The sequence below is a fragment of the Anas acuta genome, chromosome 3 (assembly GCF_963932015.1).
Source record: "Anas acuta chromosome 3, bAnaAcu1.1, whole genome shotgun sequence".
NCBI classification, from domain to species: domain Eukaryota; kingdom Metazoa; phylum Chordata; class Aves; order Anseriformes; family Anatidae; genus Anas; species Anas acuta.
The window spans coordinates 84,691,551-84,717,956 of NC_088981.1; the positions used below are offsets into that span (position 1 = coordinate 84,691,551).

General features: G+C 35.3%; 1 protein-coding gene across 1 annotated transcript in view; it reads right to left on the reverse strand.

Moving 5' to 3' along the window:
• Positions 1–2,019: 2,019 nt before the first annotated feature.
• Positions 2,020–26,406, reverse strand: part of MEI4 (meiotic double-stranded break formation protein 4) — an 84,828-nt gene continuing 60,441 nt past the window's right edge. Inside the window, exon 5 of the mRNA XM_068678130.1 lies at positions 2,020–3,457. Coding sequence (XP_068534231.1) covers positions 3,206–3,457 — 252 coding nt within the window. The 3' untranslated portion in view covers positions 2,020–3,205. The remainder of the gene's footprint in view (positions 3,458–26,406) is intronic.

Below are 26,406 nucleotides of genomic sequence, written 5' to 3' on the forward strand. Positions count from 1 at the left end.
AAACATCCCTGAACTGTTAATTGTAAACCCATATGGCTAACCCAGGTCAAACATTCCAGGGAGCAACAAGTCAGACTTCTTTCAGAGTTCTTCTAGAGTGTCCTAGTCTTTAGGTCTAGGACTATGCTCAGCACATGGGGCTTCTAAACTGTTCTTTTGAGTCATCTTTCTCCATTCAGCAAAGCCCATATGTAATTTCTCCTTGGGAATCCTCTCTGGAGGCTAGATGTTTAAAAGCTGGATGTTGACGTCCCTATTTAGTACATACTGTAAGACCTGGAGGAAGTTCAAGCTGCCGGAAGGTTTCCTCCAACTGTGATGCAAAACCTCACATCAGAATATATGCCTGTAATTTCTAACTCTGAGGACTGGCTCTATCATCACAATTTATTTCAAAACTAAATATAGTGATGGTTCACATGAATCACATCTAACAGTTCCTGGACAAAAGCAGAAATTGTTTGAAAAGCCTGGACTTAACTCTAAGACATCCTACTCCTAAAAACAAAGATATATCAAGGATAGGACTTAGTTCTCACATTAAGACACTTAAGTGCATGTTCTTGTTGTAAGGAGCTACATATCTAAGTCTGTATTACCTGCGCAACTCAGTTGACTAAACAAGAAGCATTTAGTGACAATGCCACTAAAGATGCTCCAGGGTATCAGAGGCACTTACACAAAGACAATGAATGTGACACAGCAATTAAGATCTACACACCTTCACGGTAGCAGCTGAAGATCCAGCGCAAAATAATAGGGTACTTTTAAAGTTTTTCTTAATTAGACATCTCAACCACATGGAGACATCTAAACATCTACATCTGTGCATCTTCATCTTGAGGGAAGTCCCATCTTGGTGAAAAATCTCTTCAAGAAACACAAGATGACAAACTAATAACTATCCTGGTTGCAGAGGCTGTTGCTCCCACCACAGGTAAGATGGGTTTGCTAGCATGGATTAACCACACTATTTAATTTTGCACTGAAACAGAAGACTGAGCTCCAGAGAACAGTTAATAGTACTTTTGTTAGTAATTGTCTAAACTGCTACAATGGTATTACAAGGGGGACTCTCACCCTGCCCCAGCATTTTCAAAACTGCAAACCAAATATCCACATTCTTGTCAGATTTCGTAAGCCATGTCTCAATTCAGCAGTTTTTTCAGAACTGATGAAAGATGCGTATATTTCCCCAAACAACCATTGCTCTTCCAGTGGCCTTGAGAGTTTGCTGGTGAGAAAATGGTACAATATGCAAGGAAGAAAGCAAAGACATCAATCAAAAAAATATTAATTGACCAACAACAGATCAGGAAATACGCAGTGGTGTGCAACCTGTTTTTGAAACCTTTCTCTTTCAGAACAGGAGTCTTGAAGCAAAACTCATTTTGCTGTTTTTCAGATTCCAGTATCCTCCTGTGATATCATTTCTTTGCAAAACACTTCTGACTTTTTTTTTTTTTTTTAATGCTAAAATGACTGAATATTGCTTAAATTATTACATCAATTGTATACCAGTTCCCATTTGCTTATTCCCCTTTCCTTGATCTTGTTGTAAACATGCTTTCAGTGCTGTTACAGGAATGATGTAAGAATGTGGAAGAACTGATCCTTTACCTTGACCAAACAAGAATTAATAGAACAGTAAAAAAAAAAAAAAAAAAAAAGCACAGTAGTTCCTGAGTGGCTGCCAAACATATGTCCTTATTTACTTACCTTTATTTTCTTTAATTTGGCTAAACTTATCTGATTTTCTAATTTTCTAATGTGAATATTCTGGAACACTTGCTTTGCAAATAGACTTCTGTTGAAAGAAAGTTTGCTAAAAGAAAGGATTAAACAAATGTTACACTATGACATACCAAATACTAAGTTTAAAAAACATAACAATGTTGGACAGTATATAAACAATTATACGAATATCTTTCACGAGCCAATTCAACATCAAAATAACTGGATTTGCAAATACAAAAAAAAATCTTTTACCTATGTAGAAAAAATAGGTTTATTATCTCAAGTGCATCCAAGTTAACAAGATAAATTATTTACAGTACTGAAAATGCCATGTTTCAGATATTTTTGGACATAAAAATTGGTCTTTAAAAAGGGGAAGGATAAGGACAAATGCTAAAAATGTTTTAGATTTTTGGTGACTATACACTACAAGGAGACATAATGAAACTCAAATGTTGTTTATCTACTAGAATAAATGCTGTCATTATAAAAATTACCACCACCTCCACCCTCAATTTATTAAATCTTCTCTGGATCAGTTAAGCTATTGTTGAACTCATTTTACAGGCCTTTTATGTTTCTATTAACATGTGATGTTAATTATTACTATGAATACAATTGTATTGCACAAAAATGAAATGTAAAAAAGGACAATAAACAAGTAACCATACAAATGAGATTTTATCAATGTTCACTAATTTTGAACAGAAAGATTTAAAGCAATCATAAAAGGAGTTAAATTTAATCAGACAATCTTTGAAATCATTAGTCAACTCAGAGTAAATTCGGCCTACTGTTTACACACACAGAGGAAAGCCAAGCAATATACAATGAGAGTAAGAAAGTTGTAAAACTAAGCATCAGATTTTATTTTGCTCAGATAATAATTATTTTGATTAAATCAGAAACTAAGACTGTCCTAGAAGAATAGGTATTGATAAGTTACCAAGTTTAAAAATAAACATTTTTTTTTTCTGATTCCATTATCAGATAGCAATCTTTGCTCCATCATACTGAGCATGTCATTGCCATTTTTTTTCCAGATGTTCAGTCTTTTATTTCGTATTATCAATATGCCCAACCATTGAATGTCTCCCATGCACACAGAAGCTACAGAACTCTTTGTTTCCTAATGTGGAAGCCTAGCTCTACACACCCATTATTTCCTGGCTTTAAAGTTCATAGTGCATATTGAGCATCACCTGAAACAATTTTCTTTGGTACCATTTTCACTGTGTATGCAAACACCAACATATTGTTTTCCATTACAATAAATAGCTTTTATTCAAAACAGCATCTGGATTATTACATTTCTTGTATATTTAAAAGTGGAAATAAATTGTATTATCTCCGAAACTGCTGCAGTTTAAAGTAAATGTTTTCCAATAACTACAATTTTCCTGTCTGGCTCAAACATTTTCCAATGCAGTCCCACAACAAAGCACTGTTAAGAAGCAGGTTGGTTGTTTTAATCAATTTGTATTTGAGCTGAGTTCAAAAGAACACTCACTCTCCATAAATATAAAGAAAACAAAGGGAATTCATCTGAAAGGTGAAGAATAATTTGATCAAGATTCTTCAGAAATTTGATTTTTTCTTCTCCATCATAGTCCAAGCTTGAAATATTACTTTCTTCTGTCTGATATTGAAGAAGTTGTTCCAGAATCATGAACAAAGAAAAAATATTTTCATACTGAGTAATGTCATACATTTCATGGATCTGGGAATAAAGGAAAATCAATCCATAAGCACAGTGTGAAAACGTTTCTAAAGCCCAGCATCTCAGATGACAGTTTAAAGAATAATGTTAAAATTTGCAGTAATACATAGTATTTATATAATTAGAATGGCTACATATTCAGACACAATTACTTCTAAGAAATGTTTTCCTCTATGTGGTAACTGCCAAACAACTAACTCAATCAAAGTGCCATATCGAAGGTCAGCACAACCTCCTGTCCTGGAGTCAAAGAAGGTTTTCTCTACCTAATTATTCACATGCGGTGACATATAATAATGATCTACAAATCAACAGCAACAGCTTTGTTTTAGGCATTTAATTAAAGTTGGTGGATTTTCATTTTCTGAGAAATGAAAAGCGTAAAAAATTCTCTCAATTCTCATCTATGCAAATGATGCTTCTAGAAAGCAAATAAAAAGTCAGGGTTCTTGCTCTCAGTAGAAAACGTCCAAATCAGTATCCATATCTTACTCAATTACAAAGGGGAAGTGCCAGTTTGTCAAATAAGCTTGCTGACCAAACTTAGAATTTATTATAAACATCAGTGCTATCTGATGTAAATGCAACTGTCCTGTATTTGGAAACCACAGTTTCAATCTGATATTTTATAATCTCTGCTGTACACGCAGAATAACTGATAAGATAAAACCTTAAACCTTGGGGAATTATCTTTTTGGAATGAAATTCTACGTCCTGCTTAACAGTAAAATCTATCAATAACATTAGATGACCTTGTTCTGAAAAAGACTGCAATTATGGTAGCTGGTTGATCAGAACTCAGAGGTTAATCATACCTGCTAGAAAATCAATTATGTACTTTAGAAAATGGACCAATAGCTCTAGCAAACCTAAACAACTATTTAGGCCTAGAGTACAAAGCTAAGGTCTAGGCTTTGACGTAGGTCTATGAAATCAGTATGAAATCATTTTACCACCCTAAACTATATACTGCTAGATTTTCCAGTGTATAACATTTATTACATAACAATTGCTTTTATAGATGAGGCAAGCGATTCTTGATCCCACTAGAATCTAATAAAAAGACAGCATTTTGCCTTCTCCTGATAAGGCCCCTTCAGTAGATGGTGGTTCAGGGGAATGTTTACTTTGTGTTTCTCTTAAACCTAAAATCTGTGTTTGAGGCTCCCCAGTGTAATGTCTTCCAGGTATTGACCTCCTATGTCAAGGACAACACTAAGACACCACAGCCATCTGATTGCAAAGCCTTGATGGGGCAAAGTCATTTTGCTGAGTTTTCCAGACATTATAAAAATTAGGATAATTGATGAAAATATTATCCCTAGCCTTGCAACTTCCAGTTACGTCTCTCTATAACTTGGTAAGAAAAAACCCGCAGTCCAAAAGCCACCCCCATTCAAAACTGACATTCTTATCACAACAGATAACAAAAAAATTAAAAGCAGAATATTAAGTATTTGTGAAGTCCAATTAAACCCAACTGTACAATTAGGAAAATCCTTTTTATAACTTGACACCGTAACCTGCATGGTTTAAAGGGTTCTTTCCTTCTGTTGCACGCTATCATGTCATCACCATTTGGCTAGCACTCTGAAATTACATTTTCTTTCCCTCAGTAATAGTGTATTCACGGTTTATTAATTTGTGTTAGTCCCTCATTAAATATTATAGAAAAAGAAACAACATACAATGGTAAAGTATGATTCTGATGAGAAAAATGACTATGCAGAAACATAATTTGAAGTTCTATGCTTCTAGCTGCTGTAACTTGTGTATTAGAAGTACAATTTTACAAGGAAAAACCTTTGTTTGATTTGTAAGCGTTGGCCTTACAAATTCACTCAGGTCCTCCTTTCACATGAGTAATCAATAGAAAAGGTTTTAGAAAGGAAATTATGTCACTTCACTTATCCCTATAACCTCAGGCTCTTCCAAGCAGTTAAGCAACTGTGTTACTTTCATTGGGTCTCAAAAAGTGCAACTAATTGCGACTTAGTAAACTATCTAATTGATTATGGATAATAGAAACCACAAGCTAGCTAATTACCTTTCATCTGCAAATACTACTGCACTAAAATAAAATGGGTTTAGCCGCACAGAAAGGGTAAGTCTGATGGCACGGAGGAAGCATTTATTGAGGTAATTGCTTTTCAGGGGACAAATGCACTTCAAAATAGTTTTATAATACCAGGAGAAAAATATCAGTCTAGAACATTTGCTGGCTCAAGGCTTATTAACCTTTCCAACCCATTTAATAATCTGAACAAAACATGTCTCCAGTTCTTTTCCCAGATGTTTTTGTGTAGCGCTAATTGATGCAATTACTACCAATGTAAATCTATGCCACAGAATTAGTAGAGGAGTATCTTTACTGCTACCAATGGTTAGTTAGATAACAAACCTATTCTTCTTGCTTACCAATGTGTTTAAGTGAGTAGCAGAATATGCACATGTGCACGTCCATACATACCCTTGCACTAAGCTAGTCCATCCAGAAAGTTCAGAGGTATGTTCATAAAGCAAACCTTCTATATAGACTCTAATTTCAAGATATATTTATACTAATTTTAATTAAGTCTTACATGAACTCCATTTTTTTCAGAAAGAATTTAAAGAAAAAAATAAACATACTTTTTACAGATCAGATTGGTATGCACTGTGGGTTTTGGACACTTTTTTTTTTTTTTTTTTGATGGGATCAGTCCTTGCTGATTTTTCCTCATGAGGTATTTGGAAATACGTTTATTAACAATAAAACATATTTTGCAAACACTTCATTTTTTTAATTTAACTTTTGAAATTACTTTTTTGTTCTGATTTCTCAATCCATTTTTTTTTCAAAGTAAAGTAACTTAAAAAATTAATAATTATATAAGACTGAGATTTACATAAGATAAAAACAAAGGACTGTGTGGATCTCCTGGCTGCATTAAATGATCTGCTAATCAGCATTCATGCATTTATATAAGGAATCTCATGCTATTAGTAAAACAGCCCATGCCACTCTTCCAGGTCACACAGAGGTTGCTCCAAGGAGCAATATAAGTGAGCAGGAGCCCAGTGGTGCCCTGGAGCAGGGAGGTCCAGCAGCCTGCTATACTGCTGGCCACGTGCTCCCTACTTTGAGCCACAACTAGCTCATGCATTTGCATACTACATCTGGGCTGGGGCAATCCCAAGCACAAATACAAGCTGGGTAATAGAGGCTGAGAGGAGAATGAGAAGGACCTGGGGGTGTTGGTTGACAAGAAGCTCAACATGAGCCAGCAATGAGTGTTTGCAGCCCAGAAAGCTAAACGTATCCTGGGCTGCATCAAAAGCAGCGTGGACAGCAGGGAAAGGGAGGTGATTCTTCCCCTCTTTAGTTGGCACACAACCAACAGCACCCATCATATAAGAAAGCACACACTAGGGTAACTGAGGGTATCCCTAATTGCTGTTTAGTGTTTAAATAACATGCTGATAAGCATCTCTGAAGTATTAAAGGCAGGCACACATGAAAGACTTCACAGGAAATCTTTTTGTTCTGAATTTAATACCATTGTCTCTTGTTAAAAGGTAATTACCTTACAAATTGCCATGCCTCAGGATACAGTCTTTAGCTGATTAGCATTTCTCTTTAATTGCTTTTTGTTTTGTGTTTTTGAAATGCATAGTTCCCTAACATCACTCCCAGTAATCATAATCTCCATTACCCACATCAATATTCACCTGCCAAGGAAGTTCAAACTGATTTACACCCTCTTTTAGTATTTAAAGCAAAATTCACACACCCTACAATTCCTTATTTAAATTTATAGCAAAAAAAAAGTCTTTTCAAAGCATTTTTGATCTTTTGTTCAGTGGGATCTGAAATTCTAGTTTTTCATGTCTTTATGGATGCTATCACTTTCTCCTCAAGTAGCTCAGTGAGATTCAAACATTCCACTTACAGATTAAGACAAAACTTGCCTGCAGAAAGGCTCAAGGAATAACTAATGTTTGTGAAAGTTCAATTGAAGAGGGGAGAATGTCAGTTAAACTCTCAGAATAAATGAATCTGCTGCTACAGTGCGTGCTGTGACTACAGTTCTGAGCAACATTCTGTCAACATCATCTTGCACATCCCAGCCAGACTCACCCTGGGCTTTTTTGTGAGATGTCTGAGAAGCAGCTGTAAGAATCCTCTGAAAATTGTCTGTCCAGAAATGGTAATTTGGCATACCATGGAAAACACTTCTGATAGCAAAGGGAACAAGCCCTTTAAATTCTATCACCCAAGGGGAAGATGTTTATCCCAGAAACATCGTGCCTCTTCCATGCATCATTTACCAGGGTCACTGGTACTAGTCCTTGAAAACTGAATTTCAAGAAATACTCAGGCCTTCTTAAGCAATTATTCTTATCTAGTATTATGATTTCTGCAAAAGATTGTAAGAAATTAAACATACCAGCAATAAAATAAATAAAATATGCAGGTTTTCTTTTTTCTTTTTTTTTTTTTTCCTGGATGAAGAGAAAAAAAAAGCCTCTATACCTGTAAACTCTTAGGAAAAAGCACTGTGACTAAAAATATAAAATAAAAAATAAAGGGAAAGGGGAGAAAATAGGCCTATCAATTCATCTATAAAACATAATAAGTTCTTCTGTCTTCTTCAGATATTCAGACATACGCTTCTCTCCAAAAGGGAGCCTTAACACAATTTATGTTGACTTTCAACTTCCATCAAAATCATAAAAATCTGAGATAACAGACTGTAACACATTTTGTTTTGCCTTACCTGCTACCCCACCTTTAAGGTTCTATTTGGGATTTGTTTTTCTTTCTCCTATGTTCTGTTTAGCTTTCAGGGAGTCAATGGATGATGATTATTATGAATGAGGTACTAACTACAAGTGGAAACCAAGAAAAGACAGAGGCCTCAGCACATGAGCATCCAGATTTTACAACTAGAAGGTAAAGCCATGTATCAAGTTAGAAGAACATAACAAAAAAAGTAACCTAAAGATCAGGAAGCATATAAGCTGTCATCCCATCAGTTTCCCCATTTATTAGGTAGTGCTCATGAGGAAAGAAAGAAGTAGGACAGGAGAGGGCTCTCATATTCTTTCTTCAAATGTTCTCAACAATGGGAAGGAAGTTCTTCCTGTCCATAAACCCTACTGTGCTTTGATTACAGCTGATGTTTGAATGGACTGTCCCTTCTGTCTTCCCAGGCAGAACCACATTCATGGCCTCAATTGTCTATTAAGTTTCCACTCAATTCCCTAGGTCAGCCTTAAAGATGACAGGTTTGTTTTAGCAAAAATGTGAGAGATAATGCACGCACAACATCACTTCATACTCTAGCATACGTTTCTTTCATTTACCAAGTGTATGAATACGGCAGGCAACCACTGTGTGGTTGCTAACACAGCAGGTTCCCTCTGAGACTCAGGCAGCACTTCTGTGCTGTGTGGGTGACGGAGCCCTGGCACAGGCTGCCCAGAGAGGTCGTGGGGTCTCCCTCCTCCAAGACCTTCAAAAGTCACCTGGACATGGTCCTGGGCAGCCTGCTCTGGTTGGCTCTGCTTGAACAGGGGTTGGAGCAGATGGCCTCCAGAGGGCCCTGCCCACCTCAGCCAGTCTCTGATTCTGTATTGGTTTCATAATTTTTGTTAACACAAATGTATATATCTTTGGAGAATGCACAAAAGTACTGAAAATAAAAGTCACTTTGCTTTAGTGGTTCTAACAAACACAATTCTGAGAGTAATGTCAGATATATGCTCATTAGCACTTTATCGTAATTCATTCATTTTGAAAAGAAGTCTTTTGAACATGCTTTTCATCTCGCAGGGCTTTTTTGTTTTTCTACAAGCATGATACACTTGCCTCTCATTCAGCTTGACTTACTAAAAAAATCACCTCTTCCAATATGAGGGATGAAAAGCATTAAATAAAACTAGCAAGTGACAGATGGCTGTCTGACAAGAAATCAAAGTAGTAGTTTAAACCCACAATGTGTATTTAAATTGCTTGCCACAGAACACTGTGAATGCTGGAAGTCTGCATGGCGTGAAAGGTTATGTACACAAATGCATGTACAAACAGACAAACTCCACCTTAGATAGTCCGGATTGTTGGATACTGGGGAAATATTCCTGTAAAGATCTTCAGACCCTTCCCTAAACCTATACTTTAACAGCTGTCAGAAGCAGAATATTTGGCCTCTGGTCTGACAGCATAACCACTCTTGTGTTCCCCTGCCTCTTTTCCCGTCTTCTTTACTGCCCTACATACTACCAACACCATGTTACTTCTCCTCCCTTTCTGGGGGAAAGTAAAGATTATTTTCAGCTCAGGAAGCCACCAAACAATTGCTGTCTATGCAGAACAAACTTCATCAGCTACAGTGAGTCAGCTTCCTCCAAAGCCAAAGAGAACCACTACAGGTTCCCAATCACAAAGTCTGAACAGAAAAAAAAAAATAAATAAAAATAGGAGTTTTCAGACTAACTGAAAGCACAATACCTATTCAAAACTCGTATCTAGCTGCAGCAAAACAGAATAGGAAAACCACGAAAAACAAGAGAAAAAACCTACCAAATAGCAAGAAGAGTGATTCTAGACATTGTCCTATATGAAGAAAAGCACAAAGCTGGTTGGGACACAAGCCTAAGATTTTTAAGAAGAAAATGACATCTGCTTTCACTTTTATCCAATGAATCAAAGTCTATGTATTCTTTTCATAAATAAAAAAAAGGATGTGCTAAAGGAATGCTAAAGATGATAGGCTTCCTTCCAATTCAGCAGTTATTCTTCCTCTTCCATGGACAGAGGCTGAATACTGAATGACTGTTCAAGACAGTGTTATCTTAATCAACCTTTGTCTTTGGTTTAGGACAAAGCATTTTATTTACCTACTTTTTATTCCTCTTGTTTTGGCATAAATCTTGCATTTTGTTGTACAGAAAAAATCTTTAGGAAAATATTTATATTTCAAGTAAATTAATACAATATACATTTCATATAAATAAAACATTTCCAAAAAGTAGCTGCTGAAAATGGGTATTTCCCTTAGATAAGGGACAAAACATGTTTTTTCAGCAACGCTAGTATCTGCATAAAACACCAGCTTTCCACTAGAATTATGTCAACAAAACCCATAACCTCCTCTCAGCTTTCAGAGAATACCATCAAAGGCAGAATTTTAACAGGAAGCCTTGAGAGGCAAGTTAGGGTATTGTGATTTCATGAAAATTAGATAGGACAGACAAGCAGTGATACTTACTTACTTAATGTATACAAATTATGTGGAATATGTGTGTAGAATAAATCTTGAATAGATTATCAGAATTCAATCACATGAAAATGATGTTGCTTATTCAGCTGAAATTTGTGAGAAATTATAGAAACATGATATCTACTTGAAAATCATGCAAAATATAAAATTTTATGAAAGAGCACACCACAGTGTATCTGAGCGATTATATACACGCTGTAAAGCTTCATTTTAGGAGCAATTACTCCTTTGCCTAAAACACGACAAAATAGAGAATTGAACAGATTGCTTCCCACAATCTTTTTAGGCTTTACAGAAGCGAAATGGTATGGCTGTGAGTAAATATGGTTTCTCCTTCAAATTTGCTTTTCCATTAATTTCACATTATACTCTCCTGCAAAACTCCAGACCAGTAGTTTTCTAGAAGTTTTCACGTATTTTATTTGTTTGTTTATTTTTAAGTGCTACAGCTGTACCGAAATGTAAAAAGACAGGTTTTTAAGAGCTTCAGAGCAGCAGTTTGGAACTTTCAATGTCACAGCAGAACCAGCGCTGGAAAGCAATGATATGCAGTTCAAGACTGGCCCTCAGCAAGCTGGGGTACCTCTAAAGCCAGCTACATTTAGAGATATTCTTTTGAAACCAACAAACTTCTACAGCTGTGTGAAAATTGTAGCATCCTGACAGAACATATACGCGCACACACACAAAAAAAGTAAACTTGAAAGGGATTAGACAACAAATGGTTTGAAAGAAAACCAAGTTGGCTTCTATTTCTGAAGGAGAAAATAATGCAAAAACTTTACAGAGAGGATTGTGTACAAAACATTGCTTACAATTTTAAGTTACAGTATCATCAGAAACAATCATGGAAGAATTCTTAGAAAACATCTGAGATCTGTGAGCCTTATTATTATTACTGAAATATACTAGACCATACCAAACCAAACAAACTCCAAAGGCTTCCTATACTCAAATCTGGAATGTCAGATGTTAGCCTTGGGGCACATTCTCTGCTGTGCAAGTCATACTTTGTGCATGGACAAATCTTCAATCTGGATTGTTCCAAGCATCTTTCCTGTGTCACTTGAGAAGGGCACAACTGGCCTTAACTAAAGGAAAAGATGCTAGAGAGTATAAAATTAGGTCAAAATTTGGATGTATAATGACATTTTCAGCAAGCACACGGCCATTTACAGCAACAGTCATTCATTGTGCTAGCAGGATGCCATTTAGAAATGATGGATCTGGGAATGTCAGGATTTGAAATGATCTAGAAGGAAGTTAAAGAAAATTCAAAAGATTTACACATGGCAGGAGAAGCATATGATTTTTCAATCTGTGGCATAACTTTTATGACATACCAGTACAGATCAATAACACTACCTAGAACTGACAGCTCGCAGAGAGGTACAGGCCCCTCTGTCCTTCTCAGAACTAATTTGAAGGACAATGCAGTGCTGCTGAGTTGGGCATCTTACAGCTGAGTGCCCTAAGAAAAAGACAGTCAATTTTATCTTGTCCACGCTACGCCAAAGACCTAAGAACGATAATGCTAAAAACAACCAGAAGTGTACTGCATTTCACTGAGTCACCCAAAAGCAGACTGTTGCAGGTAAAGTGCAGAGAGATATCACAATAGTTTAAAGCAGAAGCACCAATTTCAGCAGCCATTAGAAACAACCGCCCAACCAGAAACTGTATGGCTGAAGTCAAAATAAAAAAATAAATTAAACAAAGCCCAGTGAAACAGCATTTGCACTGAGAAACCTAAAAGACAGCATTTTAGACAAATGACTGAGGTGCCTGTTGGAGCTATTATGGAATGTTGACATAAACATACCTACTGGGGCCTGTACGGGACACTGATGAATGTTAGCAAACCGAATTTTCCAGTAAGAAAATTGTCATTTATGGGGATGTGTTATGATAGTTGCATAAAATGTACATCACAGTAGCATAAAACAAACTGAACAGAACAGTGTATCATTCCGTGACACCGCTGGAAGTCAAGAACATACTTCTACTTGGTGGAACTACACTTTGTAGAAAAAGTTCAAACCCACCTTTCACCTGAGGCTGTAGTGTCCTCATGATGTCCCTGCCATTCCTTTTCCCACAGTACCCCAATCTCCACCCTTTAAGCTCTTCTCCATCTTTTCCCTCCCCCATCTGAGAAAAATAGGAGGCAAAATAAAGTGTCCCATTGTCACGACCATATTCTTGGCCAAGAACAGAACCACACTAATCTGAAACACATAAGCTGTTTTTCATCACCAGAGACTCTTTCGCGTCTCTGAATTCTGAATCTGAACAAAATAGATTTATTTTCTTTTTAAAATTTGATTTGATCTTCCCACAGGATCAAGGCATTATTTAAGAATTCTGAAACACTGCATGCTGCTTGTATGAAAAGCAGAGTTTAAAATGCAATTAGAACGTGGCACATACAATTACCAAACAATTGTGGAGCTTAACACGATTTCAAGGAGGTTGCAGAAAACAGTCCCTAGTCCTCACCACCATTAAGGCAGCACATGACCTTTGGTGTAAGAGAACAAATCACATCATACTAGAAGAACTAAGGTAACTGACATTCTCAAAGATCATTCTGTTCTTTCTGCCAGTGCCACAGTGCCTGCCAATTATTAAATGAGCACACAGCACACTAGATGCAATGCTAATGTCAGGTTTACTGTGCAATCAGAATGCAATGCTAGACATGGCACAATATTTATTATGAATGTGTACCGAAAAGATTAGAAAAATTCCAGCAATTCGAAGGAGAATTAACTTTCCAAAATGATAGCTAAGCTTCATTTTGAGGCAGATTTCTTTTAATTAGATTGGTCTGGAACAAGAAATAAACAATTACTCCCTTCTAACTGTGAACCAGATGTCACAATTCAAAATACCTGCTACTTTATTTTGCATAAAAATCTATTTACTATCAGTTAATTCTGTTTAATGACTACCGGTAGGCAATGCATACAGGAATGTAGCAATACTTCTCTAAGGGCCATTAGCAACACAATGGCATTCCTCTTTTCTCAGCTATAGAATTGTGTTACTTTAAACAGATATAATGTTGTACATTTAATGCAATTTAACATAATTGCTTAATTTATTAGTAAGGATTAAAACTACAGTGCAAGGTATTAAAAGATAATATTAACAACTTGCACTGAAGACAGGCCACATAAATCTTCAAAACGATTTCAGATGACTGCACAAATTACATTAAGAAAAATATGACAGGAAATCATTATGGACTGACTCATTAAAAGAGGAGAAAAGAAACAAAATCAAATGCTATCAAAATTAAACTGCACAGATCATCTTTGTTATGCTGTACTAGACACCTAGCAAATTTTTAGCTATTAGAAGATGTAGGCTACATGGACTAGTAATCTACTAACCAGTGAAAGACGTCAGCTACAATATTAGTAAAATATTTTTAATGGTCAAACTTATGTCATTAGACAAAAGTCACTATCTGAATCTGGGCTTTTTTACATTCTATTGCTACCATCCATATTCTCTGCAAGAGCACTCATATAGCAGAGAGAAAAATCCTGGGACAATACCGCAATTTTCAGACTATGAACAAGTAAGAGAGAGACTACTGCTGCATTTTAATGGCTTTCAGATAGCTATACAATACATCCCCTCAAGCTTCTCTGATATCAGCACATTAGCCCATAAGGAACTCATGCTGTGACTGTTTTTGCTACCTGACCTAACTCATTTAAATCTAATTCAGGTCCTCTTATACTATATTGGCATACAGCCATTGACTTAGAAATGGTTTTAAGCTTTCCAGTCTGCAAATTCTTAACGTTTTCTTGTTTGGTTGTGTCACAGGTCCGTCTCTTTTCCTTAATATTATGTATGTTAGATCCCTACAGAAGATGGAGTGATTAACACCACATATAAACTCTGGTTCATTTAACGCTCTTTTCAGTCCTCAGTCCTCTGGCCAATAAGAATTGAAAGAATTCCCTAATCATAAAGGATTAGACATTTTCCACCTACTGTTCCCTCAGTGGGATGTCAGACTAGTGTTCAGAACTGTTCAAGGTCAGACTGGGGCCATTACCACTCTGTATGTGGTTTTACCTTCCCATGAAGCTTTCTAGGATAGCTGTAAACTCTTTTCGGAATAAAATATGTCTTGGTATCTGTTCCAATCCACCATGTTCCCAGGTGACTTCTCAATACTGCCAAATTCCCAAGACAGATAGTCTCAAATGAGTTGGACTAAAAGAATTAAAGCAGTTCCAAGAGTAATTCTCCCAATATACCATATTTCTCCAACAGCAAGAATGAAAGCGGTGGCAAACTGTATATTCATCTTATGCTAGTGCTTAAGCATGCGACACAAGACTTTCTCTGGATAAAGTCAATGGCTCTTGCTGCTTTATTAGAGATAACTGACAAAGTTACCAACAACAGAAATCACACAAAGTTTTGTGCGTTTCTTCTTAATGCTGAAAAAGGGTAGTAGAACTTGAAAAGACAGTTTGCTGCCTTTTTCACTCAGCAGTTGTAAATCATCATCATTTGGGACAAACATCTTTTATTTCAGAGCTCTGTTTGAGCACTAAGTTCATGTTTTCTGTCCTAAGACACATTTTACTGTCAAGCAAATGTGCACAACAGCAAAAAAGAAGAAATACATTTGACCATTAGCAGGACAGATAGTGCCCTGCTACCTATCTGCTGTAATAATATGGAGAGTCAGACAGTCAGCAGCACATACTTCCTGAACCGATGCTGTTTCTTGCCTCACAGTCAGTTGTACCAGAAAACAAGCTCAACAGATCGGGCATGTAGCATTTGAAATATTTTTTATCGATGTAATCCACATGCATTGTTCCTAAGAGCAATCAACACTTGAAGGTGGAATACTACTGTGACAAGACAAGTTATTCCATTTATACCTGGTCTTCCCGTCTGTCCAGGTGTCACCTTTTCCTCCTGACAAACTTAGAAGAGTTTTGGAAAGATTTAGAAACACCGAGCAAGATCTTTCAAGGAACAGTAACAGCTTTCCAATTCTTTAGTACATTCAGGGTTTCTTGCATAACTTGCAGTATCTTCTAATGACATTTTCTAAGAACATGATAAAGGTTAGAACACAGTATTTTTTGAACCTGCTATTCCTATTCACTGTTTAGGATCCATCAGACCTAGATCCTCTGAGAATCACAAAATACTGGCTGAAAGTTAATGCCTTAGAGAGAAACACATCTGAAGTGTTATCAATAGCCCAAAGATAAAAGTTAAAGCTGAGAAGGACAAAAAGGTTGCATAGAATTAGCTCACAGAATGGACTGAGCTAACTCTTTCATGAAATGTCCACATGGAAAAAGTAGAAAGAAATTTCTGGCACAGGATCTGAAGACTGGAAAGAAAATATACCAGGTGTTACCTTTGAACAAAGTTATCTTCTCTGCATTGTATGCGTGTGTTGTAATCCCTCATTTGTTTCCTCTTTAAATCACAATCTTCCTTTCTCTCAGAATAGATGACCTTACATGTCTCTAAATCTGCTGCTCTTATCTGAAACCTTTCTGTTCTGTTACATATTTTTCTGAGAAGACATTATCACATGCTCACAGCAACTCATAGTCTATATCATTACTGGTTTACTTCATAGTCTTGGTAACAGTTGAAAACAGTTGCTCTGCCTGGAAATAACAGCTAGCAACCTATTTTCTGCACTTGTTAAATGATATGAAATTAAATTTCAAAAATTCATTCTTAAGGGTGAAACAAAATATTCATTCATTATGGCCGAGAATGAAAAATAACACTAACTGAAGTATTCCAAATTTGAATCTAAAATAGCTAGCACCACCTTGCTACACTAACTTATGAAAAAATTACAAAATACTTGGAGTGCTTTTTAATTTTCTTCTCTTGCACTGCAGTATGATTTATCTTATGATTTAAAACTGTGCTTAATTGCATATTAAGAGATGACAATATGTGCAAAAAGATTTTATTAATACAACTGCCTGTCATATTTCATATTGAAAACAATCTACACTGGCTCACCTATAAAACGAGCTCATAACAAAGGCCTACTTCATGCAAAGAAGCACATTTAATATTCCACACAGACTGTAATTGCCATTCTACTGGTTTTATAATATTCATATTTGTAAGCAGTTTTGAATAGCAGTCAATTACTTATTCTATTGGAATGCTCCCCTTACATTTACATTAAGAACCTTTGAGAAGACAGTCACTGACTGGCATTAATAATTTTTGCAGGAACATAGATACATCTTTTAGCTTTAATTTGACTTTGCTCTAGTCTGGAAGTATTTTTTTTCTTTGTTTAAAAAAAAGTAGTTTGAGCATTTAGTGATTATTCCAGTACCTGCAGTATTCACTAAAGAGACAGACAACTGAGTTCTGAATTGCTTTAGAAAGCTACAGCACAGTAGTAACACCATTAGAACATATTGCCACAGACTTTTGGTAATCTATTTTAAGAAGGAACTCTGGATTTTAACAGGCTGTGTACGTAAATAAAAGAAGAATCAGTGCAATACAAATATGAATGACCTGTAAGATTAGCAAAATGCACTGTTTAAGGTATTTTCAATGTGAAACTGAGTTAGCAAGACTGGGAAAATGTGTTTGATGGGTGTCTTCCTAGTTCTGCTAACCCTTCTACTTTGTCCTCTCGTTACGGAAAGTGATGTAAGAAACAAGTATTTTGTATTAGTTACATGCCCTGTTTAGTGCTGGACTGGTTTTGCTGTGCTTCATTAGTTAATCAAATGTGAATATTATATAAGCAGTATTTTAAGTGGTATGGTATAGAACTTAGTAAACTGCAAATAACAGTGCAATCTGTTAGCATAAATCAGAGATGAAAGTGTACAAATCTATCATTTCTGCAGAAAGTAACACTGTAAGAAAATGGGACATCAAAAGCACCGGTACTGATTGACTTTATTTAAATGAATATATGCAAATCTCTTCCTTCCCACTTCCCACTTGAAATAAAAGATTTAGATTCCTCAACTAAGGAAACCACTTTGCAATTTACAAACTGAATCTCTAAGGTGAGTTGCACAGAAAAACAAAATTTAAGAAATATGCATTTCTTTAACTTTTCCTACTTTGCAGAATAGCTGTCTCCCACTCATTGTATCTACTGCTGTCAAGCCTATCCTTAAGTGTTCACTTCTTTCTGAGCACTGTATCAGGAGTTTACTGAAAGATTTCACACTGAGAAACAGACACATACAAGTGGAAGCACTGTGGTACTTCTTCAGTTACGTCCCACTGTGATGGGACACTTGCAGTCTTACAGTACAAAGTATTTTTGTTGTTTGTTTTCTAAATCAAGAAAGAAACAAGATAAAAATATAAATATTTAATAAAAATAAGATGAATAGCAGTTCAGCTTCTAAACATAGTGAACCAATTAAAAAGTTCTGAAACTAGAAATATCAACAACCTTGGAGTAAACTATGTGGTGAAATGACAGGGATCAATTATTAAAAATGAAAAGCAAAAAGTTGTGAAAAAAAGAAGCAAAAACTGACTGACAGCAAAAAGCTGAACAGACAGTGATGGTGACTCACTAGCCCACTTTGAGAAGTGCACCCTAACCAGAAAATCACATCTACTGCTCAGTCTTAAATATTAGCTTCAAGCAGGCACACAATATAAGAACCAGAAACAACAGTGAGCTGGGATAAGAAATCAGTTATTTCAGGATTTACAACCAGACAGTCCTTGTTTGTATATTATTTGTAGCTTTTCCTTAGTCTGTGACATTCTATTTTGTGTGTGTATGTGGGACTGCAGAAGGCAGTAATTCTACACAGTCCGTAAAATCAAAATAAATAAAAAAAATCCTCCTTTGCTGTTACTTTGCTTACTTACAAATCAATTCTCAAAAGGTTTTTCTTTATGTTGCTGTTTTCAGATCTTATGACAGTTTCTTTCCCCTTCCTAATTCTAAGTCTGTATTAATTCAGTGGCATTTCTACAGCACAACTGGCCTCGAAGGGAAGAGAGTGTAAAAAGAAACTAAATAAACAAATTCATATTTTTCAGAACAAATATCTTGATTTACATCAAAGAAACACAAAAACAGAGCAGTAAGTCTACTCCATTTTGTAAAATAACTACAAGTTCTTGGTGATCATGTATCTGAAACAATATTACATAATGTAGTGTGATGTTTTTATATAATCTTTAATTTTGTATCTAGAAGGAGCCACAAAGATTATATTGTTCGATCATAAAGGTTCTCAAAGAAAAAAAAAAAACTTTTTTTTTTTTTTTACTAGAAATTGCAGTTAATCATCTTTCAGAAAGGCACTTAGATTTCTATTAAAGATAAGCCATGGAAGTTGCTATTCTCCTTGTTATCTTTCACATATAACCTGAATTTTCCAAGTGTTAATATTAGAGATAGAAAAGTATGCTGATGTGAAAACAAACCCATTAAAAGAAAACATGAAAACACTGATACAGCATTAAATAATCTCTGCACAGAAAACAGAAGAGGATGCAATGAATAGTACTGAAGGTAAGAAAAAAATGCAAGTGACTAACAAGAGAATCTAAACGGATCACAGAATATCAATAAATATTAGATTAAAGAAAAATTAAGAAGTTTAAAGCATATCAGGAATAAGAATAAATCCATAGAGAAACTACAATACCCTACTAAATGAAGGCATGAAAATTAGAAGTAGCTATGCAGAAAAAGCAGAAAATAAACAAGTTTTTCCTCTGATGTTGGAGTGGAAGAAAAGGATATCATTTGATATTCTAGACAGAATTGAAAATAGAGGATATAAAACAGCATCTGCAACAGCCTAGTACTTTGCTAAGGGATGCTCTCAATGTTCTTTCCAGAGCACCTTTCCAGTATTTTTTTCCACAGCATCAAGATTCATGTTAAAGCATCAAATGTCTGTACATTAAGCCCTAGATCACTGTATGGAGGATCTAACTCAATAGGATAAAGCATTTTCTAATAAGGCAGTAGGGCTTTCTGCTAAGCAGATTTCCTTTGTACAATTACTAATGAACTCTAACACAGTTCTGCCCCCTATGGTCACTCTGAATAATAAAAAAACAACAACAACCAACCAACCAACCAAACAAACAAACCATGATGTTTCCTGTGCAAAAAAATAAAAAATGCTATGTTCAACACAAACAGAATATTTCATTGTTTGGACTGCAAATTAGGAGTATCAAATCAGACAGACCTTTCTTCTGCCTCAGAAAGATGCTGACACTAACAGATATTTTATTAAATCATAAAATCATAATTTACTTTTATATAGTTAATTAATTTTAAAAGAGCATGAAGAAGTAGAAGAGCAAAATTTATTATTATGGCTAATCATTTCAGGGATTATAATTAGTTCTAAAATAGTATTTGTAAGATGCCAATTTATTTTAAGTATCACAGTTCACTGCTTGTGTTTCTGGATACAACTGGCAGCTAATAAAACCAGCCTATGTTTTATTTATTAACTTAGCAGAAGTGCACTTACTAGATTTCACATTAATTGTTAGTATTCCACTACAGCAACAGAGCTTTGAAGGTTTTGTTAGTAATACGCCAGTTTCAACTGGTTGCCTATATCTGAGTTTGTTCTCCAGATAAAATTGTTTTAAACTTAACAGTTCAGGTTTCTGGAAAACAGTTTGTTTATTTGTTTTGTCAATGGTAGAAACAGTTATAATGTGACAAATAATTGTTCACTGCTGCTCATTAATATACCACACGAGCAACTAAATCAATGTCTCAATTCATAAATAAATAAATTCCAGAGACTGTACTGTCAATGTTCTATAACTACATTGATAGACAGAAATTCTTCAAAATCTTGCAAATGCATCATGTGAAATAGCAACTCTGACTCTTCTTAAGCTTCTAACTAAAGAAAAAAGTTCCGTAGAAGCAAGTTTTTTTCTTTTTTTCCGACGTTTATATATAGTATATATAAAGCTACTTTTTATATATATTTATATATATAAGATATGTTTATATATATTTTATATATTTTTATATATAGTGTATAGAAAGCTATATATATCAAATATGTAATATATATAATTTATTTATGTCTTCTTTGGAATTTGGAACTTAGCAAGGGCTCATATTTTACAAATAAGATACTGCTACCCCTGCTACCCAAATGACTACAGGCATCTTTGTGAGTGAAATTCCAGAAATCTGCCTCCTGAAGAGCCAAATGTAATAGAAATCAGTGTTTTGTGTACAGATTTCAATAAAACTTGCCATGTGTATATATACCACTACCTGCTCGAGCAGAAATTCATTGGGTGACACCACTTCTGAGCACATAAACCAGCCCCAGTCACCCACAGTGAATCCACACATGCATACCAATACTGATAAGGGAAGAAAAAAATGTTATTTTCTTTCCTCTCCTAGTACTACATTGCCTATTAGAAGAAGAAAGCATGCATTGATTTAAAAATGCATTTTAAAAGACAATATAACAAATGAGAAGTTGATCTTTTCTGTTGGGGGTACTGCATGTAAAATTAAAAGTCATGTCGCATGCTATATACTATTCTGACCCAATTTCTCACACCTGCAAGTGTGACAGTTTCTCAGACTTTTCCTAAAGTCTCTTAAAGGTTAACAGCAAGGGTATTTAAAATGCCCTGTTTTGGTTCCTCTGCCCTCACTTTTCAGGTGGGAGACTCAATTAGGAAGCACCTGAGGATGGTAAAAGATGTGCCATGCTGTTACAAATGGTCCTGCAGCTCTAAAGGGAGAATCCGCTACTAACAGGGCTGGCTGGCTGTGGCACTGTGCCACAGGACCTGAGGCTGATGTGGTGCCAAGGTCACAGGGAAAAGCAAGAGCCTAAAAGCTCAGCCTGGCATCAGAAAGAGCAAATGCACTTAAAACCTCTTCCTCATTCCAACACCATGAAGAAGAAGTAAGACTGAACTGCTGGAACAGTTTCTAATATCTTATTTTTTTGTACCTGGTAGTCACTCAAAATCTCACTCAACGTCTTCTTTGAATATCTTACACCGTAATTTAAAACAAAAAAGAAATAAAATATGGGTGACATGAAAGTGATCACAATCACGAAATGGTTTGCACAATTGTTTTCTCCTTAAACCTGATATTTAAATTTATTATTGAGTATATATTATTGTCACTGTTGTAATCTTACAAGGATCATAACAGAAGTGGCCGGCAAGATGTTTGCAAATGCAAATACAGTAGTTCAGTTTTGCTAGACATGGTACTCTGCACAGAGGGAGAGAGGGAGATAAACCTATTTTAGAGCATCTGGTAGGAGAGACAAGCAAGGTAAACATCACTGATACATGCAGTTAACATTATTAAAGAGTATTTTCATTTAAAAAAAGAAAAAAAGATTAAATTATGTTTTACATAAGGTCATAATAAAAATTACTGATACAAAATACCTACTGTCTGAAGTAGAAGGAAAACAATAAACTTCCAGATAAAAGGAAACCCAATTATATATGTAAACAAGCTCTCAATTCTTGTTTTAAATTCTTATTCTATTATTTTCAAGGTAGCTACTCTCAGCAACTGTGTTCATACTATCATATACATCCAAAGGATTTATCCAAGTGAAAAATTGAGTCCTCTAGTGATTCCTGCAGGCTCTAGATCTGGTCTTTAACTTCTGAGATACTGCAGAATTAGCAGCATACAGACTGTTAGCAGACCACAGCACAGCCAGGATTGGATCATTCACAACTGTCTTACCTGATACAGAAATCTGGGGAATAGTCTAAGCATAGCTAACACTTTTTTGAATTGAGTTTTAGTAAACACATTGTTTCCATCAGCTGTATTTTTTCTCCAATAAGCATTTTTACAAATATATAATAAATAGCAAAAAAGATCAATACTTAGTTAATACTATTGATCCAAGTTGATTCAACGTAAAACTAATTGATTGGACAATTGGCAATTAGGCTTTGTTCATAATTTATTTTTCTGTGTAACTTCATGTATTGTACTATACAGCATTATGTAGTTGTTATAGTATTCTAGCATATTCTATCAATCCTGTTCAGGGCTCTTTTTTGTTTTGTTTTGTTTTGTTTTGTTTTGTTTTTAAGATTGTAACTAAATTCTAGGCAACAAAATTCAGAAAAAAAAAGACAAATTATAAGCTATTATTAAACTAGAAGAGGAATAAAAATTGTAACAATTAACAGAATCAATACAGACTTCAGATCAGATATATTAATAAAACTATCTTAAATTCATCTTCTGGAAAATTCATTCACTTGTACAGAAAGGAGATTGGATTAAATTACTCCCTCTGACCTCAGAATCCATGAATCAATAATATAATTTAACTTTCAAATGCATTTAAAATTGTTTGCAAGGAAGTTAAGCTGTATGTTCTGAAATTGAAATGTATGCTAAAATACATTTTGAAGAACAGCTCTTATGATAAATAGAAATATTTTAAAATGAGCAATAAGCAGCAAAAACCTCTTGAATAATATTAATTTTGTCATTAGCATAAAACAACCCAGAACAGTACATATTATTTGAAACGCTATTCAAGCGAGCACAGCTGTAAGCTACTCATTATTCAGATACTTATACATACATATAGCACCACTGTAACTGAGCACAACTCTATAACATCTCAATCCAGTACTGTCTTCATTACATTTTTCTTCCTATTTGTGAGACCTCACTTAAAATCACTGTTTTCTCCATCTCTGTAGATTAAAAATATTATACACAGGTGTTACAGTGAAAGCTGAATATAAGCTGAAACATCAAAAGTAATCTGCCTGGGAAATACAGTATTCACTGGACTCCAACTATGACACAAAACAGTCAATTCTGTTCAAAAATCACCCATTTAAACCCCATGCCAGGACACATCTTACCTACAGCCTGAATTGCACTGATGCCCAAAGAGGAGAGTTTTAACCTCCTGCAGTTTGAAAACCCAGTCATGGAACGGATTAGAACTCTTCTAAACTATCGGTCCAATTTTGTAAATTTTCTGCAAAACCTCTTTCCTGAGCTATGAGCATTAATTATTAAATCCTCATTATACCCCAATCCCCCCCAGACTATCATCCACACAATTAATCAGAGTAGTACTTCCATATTTTCCAGAACTGAGAAGCAGAACACATATGCAGTGGACTTTTCCCTTCTTCCCTCCCTCCAACAGATTCAGATTTTAACCATAATTATAAACGTTAACATAATGAATAAATGAGGGCACAGAGTTCAGATTTATAACTGAAAGGATCCCCAAGTGACCAATTTCTAGTACAATGCTTCCACTCTGAGACTGGTTCAAGTACACCTATGTACTTGAAGACCTTCAGTAAAGGAGAAGAAACTTCTGTGTTGGCTGTTCCTGCGCACTCTAGCCATCCATCCTAAGAAGCAGCTAACTGCTTACTCTGCTTCAAGTGCTTAAGCATTTTAACAACTAAAATGCTTATTATAATACATAATCTTAATGACCAAATACATTTCTTCCTGTTCACTTCAGGAGCCAAAAATTTGCTGTACATACTCCTTGTGCAGCACCTTTTCCCACTCTGAAAGACTATTCCACATTACAGCTGCTCTTCCCCTCAGCCCTCTTTCTGCTAGATTGAATGATTCCTGCTCCTTCAACATTTTATGGATGTTCACATTTTGACAATGGTATCTTAATGTACATTAAACATGCCCTCAAAGAAACCCATGAAAATGTCAATACGCATAAAAAATCAAATGCAAAATTGATCTATTCCACTATTTACGGTATTTTCAAATAGATCAAAAACTGCAAAACAAACAAAACCCAACAAAAATTGCCAAGAATTGTTGTTTCAGTAAACAGAAATATGTTGTGACATCTAGATCAACCAGTTCTTTATATCGCAACTTACCTACTTATATATTAGCATAATTGTAATGAATGTTAGGCAACCTTACTCCTTCTCTCCCCCCCATATTAGTAAGTCTTCCATGATTTAAGAAGTCACACTTTAAAGTTGACTAGTAGTGTTGTATGGCAAGTAGCCCAATAGTATTATATAAAGAAAAGACTTCTATAAGCAGTTTAATCTCCATGTGCATCTTCTAAAACCATTGAGGGAGCTAAAACCTTCTTCCTTTTCATTAGTCTTAAATCATGCAAAAGGAAGTCTCAGAAACCTTATACTGTACCTGAAAGTTAACTTCTGCTCTTTCTACAGTGGTATCCCTCAGTGAGAAAAATGGACAGACAGTGTAGAAGAAGCAGTTGTCCACATGATAATTAATACATTTTAAGAATCTGTTACCATGGAAAACTAGCTTAAAAGCTTCTGGAAACACAAACTGGAATTAGCTCTCATGTTACAGACAATAGAAAGGTAAACTGCTGATTCATTAAATTTGGACACTAATCAGGGCATACCTTCCTCAAAGTACTTAACTCCAAATGATTCTTGAGCAACCGCCATGCAGAAATGAGCTAGCAGGATGTACTCCAAAGGTTGGTCAAAGAACTCATTAGTGCAGTCATAAAACACTGAGGAAATTAAGGTCTATGATTCAGACTATGTTCTTTAATATTGCAAATTAATTATCTCATTTATTTTTTATGGTTTCTTAATGTACTACTAGCTACCTGCTTTTAATTAGGAATAGCAATTTTAAATCAATACAATGAAACTGTAAGCCTAATTTGACTCTTATGCCTATAGTTTTAATAACATGATCAGTTCCTGTATTTTATTTTATTTTTTGCAAAGGTACCTACTTCTGTTCCTGATGATGCTGACTTAGAAGGCATACTATTCAGTACTTTTCCTATCCTTGTTACATGCATGGATGTAAAATGTGCAGCATTCGCTTTCTGCTTTGAATACAGATTTTTTTTAATGGCAATCACTGCTATAATTCCACACATAGCACATATATAACTTTAACTTCATCACCACCTTTAGAAAGAGGTGGTGCTTTTATCTTATTACAACAGAATCTTTGAAATACAGTAGCTGTTAATGCCTAGTCTGCTAGCTGACTAGGATGTGATTTTACAATGCCTGGCATCATACAGAACTGAATGAATTCAAAGCACGGCTCCTACTGGCTCCTGTCAAAGCTGTGAGCTCTTACACCTTGTACATCAAAGTTGTACATGTGCACCCGCAGAAACAAAAATAAAACAAACGCATATAAAAATGGTCTGAGGTAGATATCTATAGAAAAAAGAATCAGCCCGAATGGTTAACATTTGCCAAAAGCGAAAACAAGGTCTTATGACAGGAAACACTGACATTTAACATTTACCAGGTCTACAGTGTGGATTAATTTTGTTGTGCAAAGTTGTGTCTTTTTTCTGTTTAGTAAGAGTCAGAAGTGTTCTATCCATGTGTTGTAACTAAAATTTATTCTGTTTTCAAGAGATGATACAATGCCTTTCAGTCATAAAGCATTTACCTGACAGAAGAGCACTAGCTGCTTGAATTCTGCCATCCATTTTGAAAACACCAAATGGAATCACATGCCATTTATTTTTCAGAAAAAAAAAAAAAAAAGAGCTTGGTGACTATCTAGGTTTACTTTAGTCACACTCAGCTTTGGTTGTGATCAAGAGCTTGATGTCCAAGTGGAAACTGGTGCTGAGTGCCGTTCCTCAGATGTCTGTATTGGGACCGGTG